This window comes from Trachemys scripta, chromosome 11 (assembly GCF_013100865.1).
Source record: "Trachemys scripta elegans isolate TJP31775 chromosome 11, CAS_Tse_1.0, whole genome shotgun sequence".
NCBI lineage: Eukaryota > Metazoa > Chordata > Testudines > Emydidae > Trachemys > Trachemys scripta.
The window spans coordinates 55,933,903-55,953,527 of record NC_048308.1 but is presented as its reverse complement, the minus strand read 5'-3'; the positions used below and the strand labels follow the sequence as shown (position 1 = coordinate 55,953,527).

Genomic DNA, 19,625 nt, shown 5'->3' with positions numbered 1-19,625 from the left:
AAAGGCAACAAGAGCACAGACTGCTGCTGCATCCACTGTATAACCGCCTGCCCTCCTTGCCAAGTTCCATATCCTCCTCACCCAGAGGCCCAAGTATGGGGGAAGGGAGGCTCCAGGCATCAAGCCACTCCACTCCGGAGGATGGCGCGAGCAACAGAAGGCTGTCATTCAAACAGCTTTGATTTGTAGTATGGCTACAATAAGCAATGTGCCTTTGTCCTTCCCTCCTCCCACACCCCACCCGGGCGTGTGTGTCAGTGATCTCACTTTTTTTTTTTTTTTAAACAAATAAAGAATGCATGGATTCAAAATAATAGGGACTTTATTTCATTTGCCAGCTGTGGTTGAAGGGGGGGAGGGGGATTGGCTTACAGGGAAGTAAATTCAACAAAGGGGGTGATTTTGCATCAAGGAGAAACACACACAACTGTCACATTGTAGCCTGGCCAGTCATGAAACTGATTTTCAAAGCCTCTCTTATGCGCAGAACGCCTAGCTGTGCTCTTCTAATCGCCCTGGTGTCTGGCTGTTCAAAATTGGCCACCAGGCGATTTGCCTCAACCTCCCACCCCACCATAAATGTCTCCCTCTTACTCACACAGATATTATGGAACACACAGCAAGCAGCAATAACAATGGGAATACTGGTTGCGCTGAGGTCTAACCTAGTTAGCAAACAGTACCATTAAGCTTTTAAACGTCAAAAGGCACATTCTACCACCATTCTGCACTTGCTTAGCCTATAGTTGAACTGCTCCTTACTACTGTCCAGGCTGCCTGTGTATGGCTTCATGAGCCATGGGAGCAAGGAGTAGGCTGGGTCCCCAAGGATAACTATTGGCATTTCAACATCCCCAATGGTAATTTTCTGGTCTGGGAAGTAAATCCCTTCTTCCAGCTGTTCGAACGGCCTGGAGTTCCTAAAGATGTGAGCGTCATGCACCTTTCCCAGCCATCCCATGTTGAGGTCAATGAAACCTCCCTTGTTATCCACTAGTGCTTGCAGCACCACTGAAAAGTACCCCTTGCGGTTCATGTACTGGTTGGCAAGGTGGTCTGGTGCCAAGATAGGGATATGCGTTCCGTCTATCGCCACACCAAAGCCATCCACTATGACCTGCACATTTCCCAGAGTCACTACCCTTGCTAGCAGAAGGTTACTGATTGCCTTGGCTACCTGGATCACAGCAGGCACCACAGTAGATTTGCCCACTTCGAATTGATTCCCGACTGACCGGTAGCAGTCAGGCATTGCAAGCTTCCACAGGGCTATCGCCAATCACTTCTCAACTGTCAGGGCAGGTCTCATCTTGGTATTCCTGCGCTTCAGGGTGGGGGAAAGTAACTCACTCAGTTCCATGAAAGTGGCCTTATGCATGTGAAAGTTTCGCAGCCACTGGGAATCATCCCATACCTGCAATACTATGCGGTCGCACCAGTCTGTGCTTGTTTGCCGGGCCCTGAATCAGCGTTCCACTGTATCAACCTGCCCCACTGCCGCCATGATGTCCCAACTGCCACATCCCGTACTTTCAGGAACATCTGTGTCCACGTCCTCCTCACAATGGTCCTTGTGCTGGCGTCTCCTAGCCAGATTCTAGGTGTTTACAATGCTCACAACAGCAGCGGTGAGCTGAGTGGGCTCCATGCTTGCTGTGCTATGGTGTCTGCATGGGTAACCCAGGAAAAAAACGTTGCTTTCAAGGAGGGAGGGAGAGAGAGAGGGGAGACTGACGACATGTACCCAAAACCACCCGTGACAATGTTTTTGCCCCATCAGGCATTGGGAGCTTAACCCAGAATTCCAATGGGCAGCGGGGACTGTGGAGCTACCCACAATGCACGACTCCATGAGTCGATGCTAGCCATGGTATTGAGGATGCACTCCACTGACCTACTGAGCTTAGTGGGGACATACATGATTGACTGTATAACATCACTTTTTAAAGATCGACTTCTATAAAATCAACCTAATTTTGTGGTGTAGACATACCTTAGATAAAAATGTCAAGTTAACTCAGTTGTCCCTAATGGTTTAAGAGTAGAAAAGTATTTAACAAAACAGGAAAACTGAATGTATAACAGTTTTTGGATTTTGCTAGCTTCCCTTTATTTTCTGATTAACCCAAATTTACATTTAAAAAGATAATATATTCTAGCCCACTTCTCTGTTGAGGATTCAGAATGTAATCAATCAACTGCTGTTCTGTTAAACCAGCTTCACAAAACTCTGCCTTCACCTTAACAGCATTGGAGTTTACAGTATTTCCAACCTGAAGTACTCAAAAATCATGTCAGGGTTCAAAAAATGATGAGATTGGCTTAAAAATTATGAGATTTAAAATATATTTCAGGTTTTTTATTTACCCTCTTGATTTCTGAGCCTTTAAAGGGCAGTTCAGTCACATTTTCAAGTTTAACTCTGTAACCACATGGGCTAAAAATCTATTTTTTTTAAATGAATGCTCACAGTCACACAACTTCAGAAGCAGGGTTTTATGAAAAACATCAAACACTACAAGACTTTGCTAAAATTAAAAGAGTTGGGAACTTGGGACACATTTAGTTTGGATTAGTGTCCTGTCATGTTCTGATTGGTCATTTGGGTTTTATGGATACAGTCTCCATGTACCAATTGACAAAGATGCACACTGGAACTTCACCACACACAAAAAAGTGGGGAGACAGGTGAAACAATAAAAAGAATTTTCCTACTACTTTTAACTGGATATTTTAAAAATGAATATTATACAATTTAAATACAAAAATCAATCAAAGCTAGTAGTCAATTCCTTCATAAATCCACTGGTTGCTGTTAGCATGTAGATAGGCTCATTTAACCTTTTAAGCTAAATTTAAAAAAAACAACAACCCTGAATTAAGAGACCTAAAATAGCTTCCAATTCAACTTTATGACTAAAGTTTAACACCACCCTGGCAGTGCTGAAGAACTGGAATTGGACTTGAGGGGAAATGTCATGGACTCCTTTGAGGTTCACCCATTTGGAGGGCATTTATCAATGGAGTCATCTTAAAAGACCCAGAACAGGGGCCTACCCACTTAGCATCCAGGCCTATCCCCCGGCCACAGCTCTGCTCCGGCCACAGCTTGCCACACTCTGCCCACCTGCCCAGCGCTTCAGCCAGGGAGCAGGGTTGGGTCACGTGGGCTTGCTCTGTTCCACCCGGCGCTCAAGCCCCTGCACCCTGACAGGAGCGCTGAGTGGAAGGGGCACATCAGGTGTGGGTACCCATTTTTCCAGGACCCCCCAATGGGCTGGGGCCCCTGGGCACGCCCCTTTGGCCCATTGTCTAATCCGCCACTGAGAGGAGGGTGAGCTTCAGGTGACCCAGTGGCAGAGCGTCCATCGCCCCCGCAAGGCTGGCTGGAGAAGTAAAATATGCAAACTACAGTCATGAGCAGAACAAATAGCCGAGCACGGGGATTGCCCAGAGAGGCGGTCCCACACTATGCCTACCACTAGGGCCGGCTCCAGCTTTTTTGCCACCCCAAGCAGCGAAGCGGGGGGAAAAATAAGCCAATCGGAGGCACTTTGGCTGCAGCTCAATCCTGCCGCTTCCTTCTTCGGCGGCGGGTCCTTCGCTCCCTCTCTTCCTCTTCGGCGGCAGCTCTAAGACGGAGAGGGACTGAGGGACCCGCCACCGAATTGCTGCCGAGGACCCGGACGCCCCGGGCTTGGCTTGCGCTAGTGCCGGGGTGGGAGCATCAGGCAGGCCAAAGCCCCGCTCACGGGGTGCGGAGCCGGCGGGGAAACGCGCTGAAGAGCTGGGGGAGTCGAGGCAGCAGGCGGTCCCGTCAGTCAGCGCAGTGTCAGAGAAGAGCCGTGCGCGGCGGCGGGAACCCTACGTAGCAAAGGGCCGCCCGCAGGTGGGCCAAAGCTGTGAGGAGCCCCAACACCCCTCACTCCGGAGAGGAACGGGGGAGAGAGGAGGCGGAAATCGGCTCCCGCCAAATCCCAGCCCTTGGCCAGGCTGGCGGGCCTGCCTCGCACGGCAAAGCCTTTGGCCAGGGGGCGACCCAAGTCCCTTGTCTCTCCACGAAGTAACGTCCTTCCATCACCGCCCCCCCGAGTGCTCAGGGCTGGCCGAAAGGCCGGACGTGACTTCGTAGCCCCATCACCTGCTTCGCCCGCCCGGAGCAGACTACAGCTGCGCGACCCCTCACACAACGGCCGTTAAACTGCAGCTCCGCTGGTCGCGCGCCGCCGCCTCACGGCACCGCGTGCCCGAGACTCAGCAAACAGGGCGAGGGGCGGGGGAAGCGCGCGCGGCGCGAGCCGAGGCGGAGGTCTGGACTTGGTGGGGGCGGGGCGGAACTCCGGTGGGAGCGCGCGGGCGGGCAGGAGGCGTGGCTTGCGCGGGGATCGGGGGGAGGGCTGCCCCTGAGCGGGGTAGGTGGTTGCCCTGCTGGGCGCTGCAGCCGCCACTGGGCACGCAGGTGACCCACCTGCCCCCATAAGGGGTCGGCCCGGGGCCCTGGTCTCTGACGGGGTTTGCTGCCGGAACTCTGCTGGCCAAACCTCTCAGTCCGTGACCGTCACCCACCGCTGTGTCAGCGCCTCCCTCACCCTTTAAAGCACTAGACAAAGGCCAGGTCTTTGCAGATAATACAACCGCGCACTGATAGCATGGCAGACAACTGCCAAATAGGTGATTACACGCGAGTTCACTGCCCTTTTAAATATAAATGCCAGTGCTTCCCTTCCCCCATTCAAAATCTAGCCATCCAGCTAAGGTGTAATTAAATACAAGCTGTAAAGAGAACATACGGGATTTGGGGCTAAGTGTTTAGGTGCCAATGGAAGCGTCGAGTAAGAGGCACAGGAGGTTTGGAAATAGAACAGGACATGGCCATAAATAAAGTACATACAGAATTATCCATACTACAGAAAACACCACCTTTAATAAAGGCATATGGAATTTGGTTTACTGTAGGTCTAAGAAGCAGTAGCTAGAAAGATGATTTTGAAGGCTCAGGTAGGGGAAGCCTGCAGCTCCTAGAGCAGTGGTTTTCAACTTTTTCTCATTTGCAGACTCCTAAAAATTTCCAGTGGAGGTGTGGATCCCTTTGGAAATCTTAGACATAGGCCTGGTCTACACTACGACTTTAATTCGGATTTATCAGCTTTAATCCGAATTAACCCTGCAACCGTCCACACAACGACGCTATTTATTTCGATGTAAAGGGCCCTTTAAATCGATTTCTGTACTCCACCCCGACGAGCGGAGTAGTGCCAAAATCGATTTTAGCAATTCGAATTAGGGTTAGTGTGGCCGCCATTCGATGGTATTGGCCTTCGGGAGCTATCCCACAGTGCAGTGCATCATTGTGACCACTCTGGACAGCAACCTAAACTCGGATGCACTGGCCAGGTAGACAGGAAAAGCCCCGCGAACATTTGAATTCCATTTCCTGTTTGCCCAGCGTGGAGAGCACAGGTGACCACAGATAGCTCATCAGCACAGGTAACCATGCAGGCTGATAATCGAAAAAGAGCACCAGCATGGACCGTGAGGGAGATACTGGATCTGATCGCTGTATGGGGAGAGGATTCAGTGCTTGCAGAACTTTGTTCTAAAAGACGAAATGCAAAAACTTTTGAAAAAATCTCCAAGGGCATGATGGAGAGAGGCCACAATAGGGACTCAGATCAGTGCCGCGTGAAAGTCAAGGAGCTCAGACAAGCCTATCAAAAAACAAAGGAGGCAAACGGTCGCTCCGGGTCAGAGCCACGGACATGCCGCTTCTACGCCGAGCTGCATGCAATTCTAGGGGGGGCTGCCACCACTACCCCACCTGTGTTCGTGGATTCTGGGTCGGGGATAGTCTCATCAGTGACGCCTGAGGATTCTGCCGATGGGGTAGAGGAGGAGGAGGAGGAGGAGGAGGATGAGCTTGCAGAGAGCACACAGCACTCCATTCTCCCCAACAGCCAGGATCTTTTTATCACCCTGACTGAAGTACCCTCCCAAGCCTCCCAAGCCAGTACCCAAGACTCTGACCCCATGGAAGGGACCTCAGGTGAGTTTACCTTTTAAAATATAAAACTTGTTTTAAAAGCAAACGGTTTTTAATGATTACTTTGCCTGACTTTGCATTCGCGGTCAGTTCAGCTACTGGAAAAGTCTGTAGCTACTGGAAAAGTCTGTTAACGTGTATGGGGATGGAGCAGAAATCCTCCAGGGACATCTCCATGAAGCTCTCCTGGAGGTACTCCGAAAGCCTTGCCAGAAGGTTTCTGGGCAGTGCATCCTTATTGCCTCCTCCATGGTAGGACACTTGACCACGCCATGCTTGCAGCAAGTAATCTGGTATCATTGCCTGACAAAGCCTGTCAGCGTATGGTCCCGGTGTTTGCTGGCATTCAAGCAACATCCGTTCTTTATCTTGTTGTGTAATCCTCAGGAGAGTGATATCACTCCTGGTAACCTGGTTGAAATACGGGAACTTAATTAAGGGGACAGAGGTGGCAGTTCCTATTCGGCTGTTTGCCTGTGTCTGAAAAGAAATCCTTCCCTGAAGTTAGCCAAGCGCAGGGGGGGAATTGGCCCAGAGCTTTTCGCATTAGGCTAGCAGGGATCTTCCCTGTTACCAGCCACGCGGTGGGGGGAGGGGTACCGTGATCATCCCAGAGAATTCATGGGGAGAGGGGGGGGGTGGTTAGTTTGTTTTCTGGTGCTGCTGAATGTTAACAGAAAAACCGCAGCACTCTACTTGCCTGAAGGGGCCCAGACAAGCCCCCCCACACTGCCCCCCCCCCCCCCAACTGGCTTAGATTGGCCAGGCTTCTGCAGCACTCTACAAGCTATGCTTGGTATGTGGGAAAGGAGGGCAGAAGCTTACCATGGCCGCATGCAAGCCGAATTCTGTTGCCCAGACCTGTGATCTCTAGCAGCAAAGCCACAGGCACTCAGCATTAAGAGGCAAAATGCGACCTTGCACAGAAATCACACGTGCTATGTAATGTGAACAGTGTTGGTCACCGTGAAAGAGTATAAGCATTGTTCTGCAAAATGTAGCTTTTAAAACAATTCTCTCTTTTTTCCCCTCCCTACAGCAGCTGCAAATTCCTCAAGCCTCCCCCCTCCATCCCGAAGGTTATCACAGATAAGGCGTCGTAAGAAGAAAACGCGAGACGAGATGTTTTCTCAAATTATGGAATCCAGCCGCAGTGACAGAGCTCATGTGAATGAGTGGAAGGAAACAGTTTCAAAGTATAGGAAAGAAGTCAGTGAACGTGAGGACAGGAGGGACCAACGTGAGGAGAGGAGGGACCAACGTGAGGAGAGGAGAGACGCTCGAGATGAGAGGTGGCGGCAGGAAGACCAGAGGATGAAGGATGCAACGCTGGGGCTGCTCCGGCGTCTGGTGGAGGTTCAGGAACGGCTGCTGGGAAACAGACTGCCGCTTCAGCCCCTGTTCCACCCTCCCCCCTCCCCATGTTCCGTATCCTCCTCACCCAGACGTGTAAGAACGCGGGGGGGGGAGGCTCCGTACACCTTCCCATTCCACCCCAGTAGACAGCCCAAGCAAAAGGCTGTCATTTTTTTAAGCTTTTCTTTGTGGCTTTTTCCTTCCCAGCAATCCTCCTCCCAAATACCACCCGGGTTCCCTCCCTCGTTTTCTAATCTATTAATAAAGAATAAATGATTTTTAAATGATAGTGACTTTATTTGGTTTGAAAGAAAGCTGGGGGAAGGGGCAGGGTGGGTTCCTTACAGAAAATCAGTCAATAAAGGGGGCGGGTTTTCATGAAGGAGAAACAAACAGATATTTCACACTGTACCCTGGCCAGCCATGAAACTGGTTTTTAAAGCTTCTCTGATGCACAGCGCTTCATGGTGTGCTCTTCTAATCGCCCTGGTGTCTGGCTGCGCATAATCAGCAGTCAGGCGGTTTGCCTCAGCCTCCCACCCCGCCATAAAGGTCTCCCCCTTACTTTCACAGAGATTGTGGAGCACACAGCAAGCAGAAATAACAATGGGGAGATTTCTTTGGCTGAGGTCAGAGCGAGTCAATAATGAATGCCAGCGACCTTTTAAACGGCCAAATGCACATTCTACCACCATTCTGCACTTGCTTAGCCTGTAGTTAAACAGCTCCTGACTCCTGTCCAGGCTGCCTGTGTATGACTTCATAAGCCATGGCATTAAGGGGTAGGCTGGGTCCCCAAGAATAACTATGGGCATTTCAACATCCCCAATGGTTATTTTCTGGTCCGGAAAGTAAGTCCCTTGCTGCAGCCCTTTAAACAGAGTAGTGTTCCTGAAGACGCGAGCGTCATGAACCCTTCCCGCCCAGCCCGCGTTGATGTTGGTGAAACGTCCCTTGTGATCCACAAGTGCTTGCAGCACCATTGAAAAGTACCCCTTGCGGTTTATGTACTCGGTGGCTTGGTGCTCCGGTGCCAAGATAGGGATATGGGTTCCGTCTATTGCCCCACCACAGTTAGGGAATCCCATTGCAGCAAAACCATCCACTATAGCCTGCACATTTCCCAGAGTCACAAACTTTCGTAGCAGCACCTGAGTGATTGCTTTGGCTACTTGCATCACAGCAGCCCCCACAGTAGATTTGCCCACTCCAAATTGATTCCCGACTGACCGGTAGCTGTCTGGCGTTGCAAGCTTCCACAGGGCTATCGCCACGCGCTTCTCAACTGTGAGGGCTGCTCTCATCTTGGTATTCTGGCGTTTCAGGGCAGGGGACAGCAAGTCACAAAGTTCCATGAAAGTGCCCTTACGCATGCGAAAGTTCCGCAGCCACTGGGAATCGTCCCAGACCTGCAACACTATGCGGTCCCACCAGTCTGTGCTTGTTTCCCTTGCCCAGAATCGGCGTTCCATGGATAGAATCTGCCCCATTAACAACATGATCTCCAAAGCACCGGGGCCTGTGGTTTCACTGAATTCTGTATCCGTGTCTGTGTCCATGTCCTCATCATGCTTGTCGCTGCGCTGCCGCCGCCGCTGCCTCCTCGCCTCGTTTCTCTGGTCCTGGCTGAGCATAAACTCCACGAGAACGCGCGAGGTGTTTACAATATTCATGACTGCTGTCTTGAGCTCAGCGGGCTCCATGCTTGCCTTGGTATGGAGTCTGCAGTGTTCACCCACCCAGGAAAAAAGGCGCGAAAATGGTTGTCTGCCGTCCGTTGCTTTCATGCAGCGAGGGAGGGAGGAGATGAGGCTGTACCCAGAACCACCTGCGACGATGTTTTTGGTCCCATCAGGCACTGGGATCTTAACCCACAATCCCAATGGGCGCGTGAGACTGCGGGAACTATGAGATAGCTATGGAATTGCTACCCACAGTGCAACGGTGCAGAAATCGACGCTAGCCCCGGTACTTGGACGCACACCACCGAAGTAATGCTTAGTGTGGCCGCATCCATTTCGACTTTATACAACCTGTTTTTCAAATCCGAATTATCTAAATTCGGATTAATCCCGTAGTGTAGACATACCCATAGTCTCTAGTGCCCCCCAGGGGTCGGTGGACCAGAGGTTGAAAACCACCATCCCAAGGGAAGCAGCTGCTGTCTCCCTCCCGCCTAGCAATTGCACAGATGAGAGATGCTATATAATTGCGAGACGACCAATACAGACACCCAGTGGCTACACATCTTCATGTATTTTTTTCATTTACTTTTTTTTGGTCATAATTACAAATATAATAACTCAGTGAAAAAAACTGCAGGACAACGATAGAGCAGAAGAAGTTGCAAAACAAATTACAATAATTCAAAAACACTTCCTTTACTGTATTTGATTCCTTTAATACTGCAACACTGAAAGCTAAGAACAGCAGTCTTATTGCTGTAGATTAGAAATATGCAACTGAAAACAGTAGATTAAGTACTTTGGAATTCATTATGGAAGGATAACAAAATGTGTTTGGGGGGGTTGGTTTGGTTTTTCTGAGTGGGGTCGGAGACAGGAAGGATTGAAGGTACTTTGGAAATAAAAATACAAACTATTTAGATTAAGTGTTATTGTATTATAATATTTAATGATATAAAATATCCTCAACAATAACCACAGCCATAAATATCCACAACAAATGGTTACAAATAGTTTTAGGCACAGTAAATTATGTTGTGGCACTGGAAACAGCAGTTACTTTTATCTTAAATCAAATTGATATTTTCATTCACCAGATAAGTTAGGAAAGAACAATATGGCAAGTGCAAAACACTTTAATACATCATACATAGTACATGCTTTATGGATCACATGGACAATAAATATTAAACAAGTATTGTTTAAATTTACTGAAAGTCCAAGAGAATGGTCTAATCAATAGATGAATGAAAATATGACTGCAGCAATATACTGACATGTAGGTAAATAAATTATTCATTAATTTTTGTATGTGTGTATGTTTTGTAGTAGCAGTGCAATATTATACTGAAAAGTAGTATTCTTGATTCATAATCTTCTGAATTTTTTGCTGTAAATTGTATTGGCTGAATATAATTATGTACATTCTCCCCTGTTCAGCACCAGCTCTAAAATCTTTGTGAAATTATTCTCCAGACCAAAGGTAGTCAAGGTCCACATTTCTTCATCAAGGTATAGCCAAGGTCCAGACTCCAGAGAAAATAATAATAATCAAAAATAACAATAATGATATTAAGTAAATAAAAAGATTTTGGGGTCCATTCAAAAGCATCTGGCAGTCTGGATTTGGCTGTGGTCCACCTATTGACTACCCCTGCTCCAGATCTAACTGTAGTTTTTATTATCTGTAATCAGACATAGAGAAAATATTTAAAATGGAATAGTCATCTTTGTTTGAACCAAAGGTAAGATGCTTTCTTAAAGAGTTTGGAGACTATGGTCCCAATCCGACAACTTGATCTTGACAGGCAGTACTCCTGAGGGAATTCTGGGCCACTGTGCATGTACAGAATTCATGGCCCCTGCAGATTTCTTTGCTTCTCCCCAGAAAATGATGGGGAAGCAAAGGGAAGCCACAAGAGCAGTCATGTGTCCCTCCCCAGCAGTGCGGCGCATCAATTTGGGTGCCTGGAGCAGCCAGCAGAGAGGTAAATCACCGAGGAGGGGGGCAGCTCTGGGGATGCCCCGGCTGGTGGCTCCTACCCTGTGTTGGGCTCAGCTGCTAGTCCCAGCTGGGGTGAAGGAGGACAGGACTTCCTTTTCCCCTGCAAGGAGTGTCTGAAGCTGGTCAGACCCAGCCCCAGAAACCTCCCCTCGGCTTCAGGAGGCTCCACACCCCCTCCCGCTTCCTGCCCCCATTGCTTCTCAGCCATGGGCGGGAAGGATCACTGTATGAGGAGTATCAGAGGGGTAGCCGTGTTAGTCTGGATCTGTAAAAAGCAACAGAGTCCTGTGGCACCTTTAAGACTAATAGATGTATTGGCATGTGTCTGACGAAGTGGGTATTCACCCACGAAAGCTTATGCTCCAATACATCTGTTAGTCTTAAAGGTGCCACAGGACTCTCTGTATGAGGAGCTGCTCTCCCATCCACCTCCTGTGCATCCATAGCCCCTCTGAACCTAGATGCCCTCCTCGCACTGAGCCCCACCCTACCGGCATCCGGACCCCCTTCCCTGAATTCCACCCTCTGCATCCGGGCCCCAGTCTGCCTCACAACAGAGGCTTAATTCATTATTAGTTCTAGTAAAAGATCCTTAGATGGAAGGTGTTATAGAAATGCAAAGTAGTATTACCATTACTTTATGATCCCCTGTAAGATAGTCAATTTCAACCTCAGAGAAAGCAGTTCCATAAACGAAATATTCAAATGGTCAATCTTCCCCTTTATCCCAGTCCATATTTGTAACATGGCCTCTGATGGAGGAAACAAAGTTTTTTGATAAGACTTCTGTGACAGTTTTGGAAATACTGTATGTCTATGTGAAATTTATGAATTCTGGTTGATTTTATGAAAGTGTTGTATCACTGTATGTGTCAGTGTATAACAAATCAGCCAGTTGCTGTCAGGGCTGGAGTCGCATATCTCCCAGCCCAGGTCATTAACCTGAATAGTCTTCCATTCAAATGACAGCACATTTGAACAATGGAATGATGCTGCCTAGGGGAAAATCAAGTTCTACACAGGTTGTCTGCAGGTGGAATGGTTGGAGCAGTGAAAAATACCCAGCAGAAGAGAAGGAAAAAAGAAACAAAGTGTTGGAACTGGCTTTCAAAACAAAACAAACAACAACAAAAACCCAGACTCTGGAAGATTCAGGGAACACAAAGGATGATGTCATGAGTGAGGGGAACCTTTTGACTGCTTGACCTGGCCAGACTGCTTGTTGCAGGAATCAGGGGAGACTCCATGAACAGGAAGAGAGGATTAGGACAGGGAGTGGGGTCCACAAGATGCACCAAAGGCAGTGACCAAAACTCAAAGAATGCTCAAGAGTAGCGAGGACTCTGAAGGTGGGAATTGTGTACATGTGTTTCTTATTTTGCCTAGATCTGTGTATTTCCTGTACTTTGTCTATAAGTAAACGAGTGATGATTGGTTTAGAAATTCTACAAAGTCTGTTTGATTTGCTTCAACTGTCATATGACCTCAAAGGGTTAAACTAAAAACCAGGGTACCCACCAGGGTGTTGCTCTGGGGAAACTGTACTTGAGCCACTGGAGTATCTTGCGAGCTGAACCATAGGGATCCATTCCCTAGAAGTGGCACCAGATAGTGAGTCTGTGCCCAGGAAGCGTACCTGAGAGGTCAGAGACTGTGACTGAAGCCTGTCCAGACCCAAAGGAACCTAGAAACACATAGATCCAGCATGTGGGTCCAAACACAGTTGCCTGTGCCACAAGAGGGAACTCAGCCAGGACTCTGGTATCTTTTATATTAGCACAAATGTAAAATACCAGTAAACTGGATTTTAACAATTGTCAAAAAATTACACAAGTAATTATTTCAAAGTCTGTTTACATTAATACATCAAATGCAAGTGGATATAATGTCCCAGGCATATACAGGTAATAGGCATGTCCTGTGGGCACCTCCTCTATAGCCAACCACCCTTGAAATCCTGGATTTCCTATTCATTTGGATGAATGGTCCATTCAAAACTACTGAGACACATGCATAGTCTAACAGCTCTTGACAGGGCAAATACATGGTCTAATCCACCACAGTGGGAGTGAGTACTGCCCAGGGGGTTCAATAATGGCCCTTCAATTTCACCCTAGGGGTTTATAAGAATGAAAAGATCCTTCATTTTGACTAGGGAAAAATACTAAATGCTTTATGTACATACTAAAATAGTTTATAGCAAATCCTTTCCCCCCCCCCCCCCCCCCCAAAAAAAAAGAGAGACATAAAAAAACAACAATAAGATAGGTTAGTGGATTCTCCTAGTAAAAAACCTACATGTTGCTTGGAAAGGAACAAAGAAAGGTTGAAATTGTCAAGGGGGCAGAATTAAAGTAGCTTAAGTGTAATATGTCTTACACTTAAGTGTTTTCATTTCTTGCACTTTTAATCATAACCTTGAATTTTCTGGCTTTTTAATGTTTGCTTCTTGCTAACAACCTTCTTGTAAGGGTTTTCCCCCCAAATCTTAACTATGTTTGTATAAGGGAATCATAACTAAAGTCCACTGAAAACTACTGAGACTTATGTTAAGTGACTTTGAGAATGATCATGTGCTTTCTGCACAAGCAAAATTCCCACTGAAATCAATAAGAATTTTGCCTTCATAGGGATTTCAGGGTTTGGCCTTTTATATTACAACCCTTTTTTGTATTAACTTTTATTTATGCATCTACGTGATCTTTGCATGGAGTCTCAAATTGGTTACTAAAGCCAAGTAGAGCTCTTCATCCATAACACGGATGTAATCACGGTATAGTTTTACCAGTGACATGTTTAACGCCAGTCAGGTGCATGAGGGGATGACCCACTGGATCCCAGGAAAGCCGTTCTGTGTCTACAGCCTGTTTAGTAAAAAACAAAACAAAAAAACATTATCTTCACACTGCAGTCTGAAACCTTGAACAGAGATATTTAATTAACACCTATTTGTTATAATTTAATACTGAGTCCAGAATAGGGGACCATGTGAACACCTGAGAGCTCAGCTAAATTCAAATATGGATTTTAAATACTCACACAGATTAATAAACAAGCTATTTTAATGAAAATCCACTTTTTATGCACTTACACCTTTAACTGTTGATTTGGAAAAAAAAAGATATGCCAAATGGGTCATAGAGGTCATTGATCTACACTCTTCTACAGCACCATAAGAGTGAAGGAGACGATGCATGGATGAAAACTCAGTATTTTACCACCAATGTCTTCAACAATAGACAAATAACATCATTTGTCATATTATATAGGATTCCAACAAACTCATGTTTAGAGCATTTACTATATGATCCGAATCTCACTCATTAGAGGGGGGTAGGGCTATCCCTTTATTTACACTCAGCTATAAAAAAACAAGCTTGCATGCCCTCTGTTGGTGAATTTTCACCAACATACTTTGTGTCTTATTTCTCAGCACAATCACAATTATCCAAACAACACTTACCCAAAAGCATTGTTGTCCCTCCCCACTCTAGCTGTTTCTGCAGTCAAACAGATAGATGCCCCTCCCCATTTTAGCAGGTTTCAGAAACATCATTTAGTTTATCTGAACCCTTGATTACTGGAGGGTTCATGTAAACCTTGAGACTTTTTTTTATTAGAGGCTATGCTGAATATCATTGTCTAGATCTAAGAAAAGTCTGTTACACTCTAATACTAGCATTATTTGGTGTTTTAATTCTTCTAAGCACTCTTCAAACCAATCAATGCTCAGAGGTCCCCTTGAAATTGGTAACACAGGTAAGTATCATTAACATTATTTTACAGATGGGTAAATGGCATCACAGAGATGTTGTGACATGTTCAAGTCCACATATTAAGCCAATGGCAGAGGCGATAAGAACCCAGAAGATACTGGCTTCCAATTCCATGCTCTTTTGAATTCTTACAAGGTTAAAAAGCCATCATAACTCTCCTTAAGGTACACATGTGGGACTGTAGTCAGAATTCTTAATGATTTGCATAATCTCATTGACCTGCTACATTTATGAACGTCGAGATATTTTGGTTTGGAAGTCTTCTAGGGTGCTCACGCATGTCTCTGGTATATCGCAATACTTACACTGGGATACTGACAGGAAGACAAGCAATGATTATTTCAGTACCGTTTTTAGAGATTTATATTTATTTCTTTTGAAAATTGAAAAGAGTTTGCAAATTATGACAGAGCCTGAGATATTTAAGTGGAAAATCCTATATGAAATAACTTTAACTATTTAATGATTTGAGCAAATTGTGTAAAGGGCGTGTGCATAATTGTGCAATATATATGCACTAGACCCTTACTCCTTGTGAAGGTATAAGGAATACCATTCCTCTGGGGTCAGATGCCTGCAGTTGACTGATTAGTTCCATCTACTGCACCTGAGAAACAGCTAGAATTTAATTAGCTGATTCTTATAAAAGAGGGCAGCAGGAACTGGATGGAGAGACTCTGACATGCTCCAGAAAGCTGAAGGACCAGGGGCAGTACTCCCAATGTATTGTCACTGGAACTACTACAGAAAAGAATTGTTCTGGAAGCCAAATCGACAGAATGGAGACAGAACATGTGGAGTCCTTTATTCCTGAGACTCTGAGGTAAGAGCCAGGAAATTTTGGTTATTGGAGTTATTGGAATGAGGGACAGACTTGGGGAAGGGACTACTCAACCTGCACAGACTTCTGAGGGAAGAGTCTGCAAGGTATTAATTTTGTTTGTTAAGAAGACTTAAATAAAACAACTAACCCTGCTGGAAAGTGCTTCCCTGGATTCCTTGAGCGAGCTCAGACAGAATTAACCCAGGGAGTGAGCTGACTCAGCAAGAGCAAAATTGGACCTGGTAGGAGGAGAGCTCTATAAAATAGGCCATAATCCTTTTACATTCCTGCATAAACCAGCTGTGCACTGGGCTCACAAAACCTGAGGACAGCTGAGGCTGAAGCGGAAGAGGGATGGAGGGATTTTGCATTCATTCCACCTATTTGGTTTGTGCAACTACTCAGGGGACAACAAGCAGCAGTCTTTCATGGATCCCAGTCACCTTCTTTCTCTGAACAGAGCCTGTTTGGAGTTAGTGACAAGCAGACTATCAGCAACAAAAACTAACATGGTTGTAAAAAGACACCCGTCATCTGCTTCTTCCATCATACATCTTGCCCTGTCAGTCAGATAGCAAATTTGACAGTAATGTCAGGAGCCACATCAGAGCTGATCAGGAACCAGCAACTACCTTAGAGCTGCCTTGTCCCGCTGCACTGGGCTTGGTCTCATATCATTTTGGTCAAATGGGTGTTGGCTATAGCCACCCATGGCCATCCCATACACTTCCACAGCCTCCTTCCTACCCACCTCCTTGCCCCATTCTTCTTCAGGGAACTTTCTCATGAGAGTCTATTACAAAAAGAAGCGACCTTGTTACTTCATCTAAAACAGGTGTTCTCAAACTGGGGGTTGGGACCCCTCAGGGGGTTGCAAGCTTATTACCTGGGGGGTCACAAGCTGTCAGCCTCCACCCCGCTTTGCCTCCAGCATTTATAATGGTGTTAAATATATAAAAAAGTGTTTTTAATTTATTAGGGGGGTCGCACTCAGAGGTTTGCTGTATGAAAGAGGTCACCAGTACAAAAGTTTGAGAACCACTGATCTAAGAGTAGTAGAAGAGATTCCACAGAAGTATAGAGGAAGAGGCTTCTGCTTGCTGTACTTCCTTACTCTGAAGAAGAAAGGTGGTCCTTGTCCTATCCTAGACCTGAGGAGACTAATATATGATTCAGGATGGTTATATTTGCCTCTGTCATTCAGTATCTTCAGGCTCAAGACTGGTTCATGGCTCTCAACTTGCAGCATGTGTACTTCCACATAGCCAGCCAGCCATCCACCCATCCCACAGGAAGTACTTGAGTTTCACAGAGGGACCAAACCATTACTAGTACAAGAGACTGTCATTCAGACTCTCCACAGCACCAATAATATTAACAAAATGCCCTGCAATAGTAGTGGCCCGCTTGAGAAGACAAAACTTTCACATCTACTCCTACTTGGATGACTGGCTGATCAGAAGCAAGTCACAACAGGAGCCATCAGCAAGAAGGGTTGCCAACCCTCCCGGTTTCGCTAGGAATCTCCTGGAAACAGGCCCTATCTCCCAGAGGCTACTGATGTCAAACCAGGAGATTTTAGGCGCTAAAAGTCCGGTGATGCAGCGGGGCTAAAGCAGGCTTCCTGCCTACCCTAGCCCCGTGCCGCTCCCGGAAGTGGCCAGCATGTGCCTGTGGCCCATGGGCTCTGTGCGCTGCCTCCGTCTCGAGTGCAGACTCTGCAACTCCCATTGACTGCAGTTGCCAGCCAATGGGAACTTCAAGAGTAGAGCCTGCAGGCAGGGGCAACACGTGGAGACCCCTGCCTCTCTTCTCCCCGCCTAGAAACCACTGCTAGAGGGATGTGCCAGTCGCTTTCAGGAGTCACCCAAGGTAAGCACTGCCACCTCCAGCCCAAAGCCCGCACCCAAACTCCCTCCCCAGAGCCTGCACCCCCTCCTGCACCCTAACCCTCTTCCCCAGGCTCAGCCTGGAAACCTCTCCCACACTCTGAACCCCTTGGCCCCACCCCGGAGCCCAGAGCCTGCACCCCTGCATGCACCCCAACCCCCTGTCCCAGCCTGGTGAAAGTGAGTGAGGGAGAGCGAGTGACAGAGGGAGGGAGGAAAGAAAGAAGGGGGGGCCTCGGAGCAGGGGTGTGGCTTGGGGGGGGGGCAATGGTGTTTGGGTTTGCGTGAGTAGACAGTTGGCAACTCTATCAGCAGGTTGGGACCTAGTCACCTGGCTGGACCTCTTAGTCAACTATGAAAAGTCATCACTTGCTCCATTGCAGACCACAGGTTTTCATAGGGGCACTGGTTGATTTCACATCAGAAAGAGCACCTGCCTGAGAACCTTCTAGTCTCTACACCAAGTCTTACTTCAGTTTACATCACAGCCAGCTACAACTGTATGAACATGCCTTGCCGCACTTGGCCATATGTTGGAGTGCACATACGCTACACTGCTAGCCAAACTTTTCCTGCAGCCCCTCCAACTCTGGCTCAGGATGATCTAATTTCTGGTGAAACATCTAATAGATAAAAAGGTCACAGGACCATATTATGTCACCATAGAACTGGCTTGGTGGCTGGTCTCTGCAAACACACAGAAAGGAGTCCTCTTTTCATTCTCCTGCCCAAGAAAGACCCTAACCACAAATGCATCAGGGTCAGATTGAGTAACTCACATGGCAAGAATGGCAGATGAAATATAATATTGATAAATGCAAAGATAATGCACATTGGAAAACATAATTCCAACTATACCTACAAAATGATGAAGTCTAAACTAACTGTTACCACTCAAGACACAAATCTTGGAGCCACTGTGGCTAGTTCTCTGAAAAAAATGTGCAGTGGAAGTCAAAAAAGCTAACAGAATGTTAGGTACCATTAGGAAAAGGATAGATAATAAGACAGTAAATATTATAATGCCACTCTAAAAATCCATGGTACACCCACACATTGAATACTGTGCAGTTCTGATCACCCCATTGCAAAAAAAGATATATTAGAACTGGAAAAGATAGACAGAAGAGAAACAAAAATTACTGGGACTTGCATCTGAAGAAGTGAGGTTCTTACCCACGAAAGCTTATGCTCCCAATACTTCTGTTAGTCTCAAAGGTGCCACAGGACCCTCTGTTGCTTTTTAAAAATGATTAAGAGTATGGAACAGCTTCCATATGAGAGGAAAGATTGAAAAGCAATAATTAAGGTGGGATAAGATAGAGGTCTATAAAATAGTGAGCAGTGTGGAAAAAGTGCTCAAGGCAGTGTTATTTACCCCTTCACCTACCACAAGAACCAGGGCTAACTCGATAAAAATAGTAGGCAGAAGGTTTAAAACAAACAAAAGGAAGTACTTCACACAACTTAGGGCTGGTCCACACTACCCCCCCACTTCGAACTAAGATGCGCAACTTCAGCTACGTGAATAACGTAGCTGAAGTTGAACTACCTTAGCTCGAACTTACCGTGGGTCCACACGCGGCAGGCAGGCTCCCCCATCGACTCCGCGTACTCCTCTCGCGGAGCAGGAGTACCGGCGTCAACAGCGAGCACTTTCGGGATCGATCCCAGAAGATCGATTGCTTACCGCCGGACCTGGAGGTAAGTATAGACGTACCCCTAGTCAACTTGTGGAACTCTTTGCCAGGTGATATTGTGAAGGCCAAATGTATAAGTGGGTTTAAAAATGAATTGGATAAGTTCATGGAAGATAGGTCTATCGGTGGCTGTTAGCCAAGATGGTCAGGGCTGCAACCCCATATTCTGGGTATCCCTAAGCCTCTCACTAGCAGAAGCTGGGACTAGATGACTGGGGATGGATCAGTTAATTGTCCTGTTCTGCTCATTCTCCTTTGAAGCATTGGCCACTGCCTGAAGACCGGACATTGGGCTAGACAGACCATTGGCCGTTCTTATGTTCTCACACTCTGATTACACATTTAAGTACA

At 46.8% G+C, this 19,625-nt stretch overlaps 1 protein-coding gene across 1 annotated transcript in view; it reads right to left on the bottom strand.

The window, feature by feature from the left end:
• The window catches only part of SGO2 (shugoshin 2), a 39,444-nt gene that overhangs the window by 19,472 nt on the left and 347 nt on the right, over positions 1-19,625 (bottom strand). Inside the window, exons 2-4 of the mRNA XM_034785659.1 lie at positions 13,872-13,950; positions 12,605-12,770; positions 11,724-11,838 (exon numbers count right to left, since the gene is read on the bottom strand). Of these exons, the coding sequence (XP_034641550.1) occupies positions 11,724-11,838; positions 12,605-12,770; positions 13,872-13,880 (290 nt within the window). The 5' untranslated portion in view covers positions 13,881-13,950. The remainder of the gene's footprint in view (positions 1-11,723; positions 11,839-12,604; positions 12,771-13,871; positions 13,951-19,625) is intronic.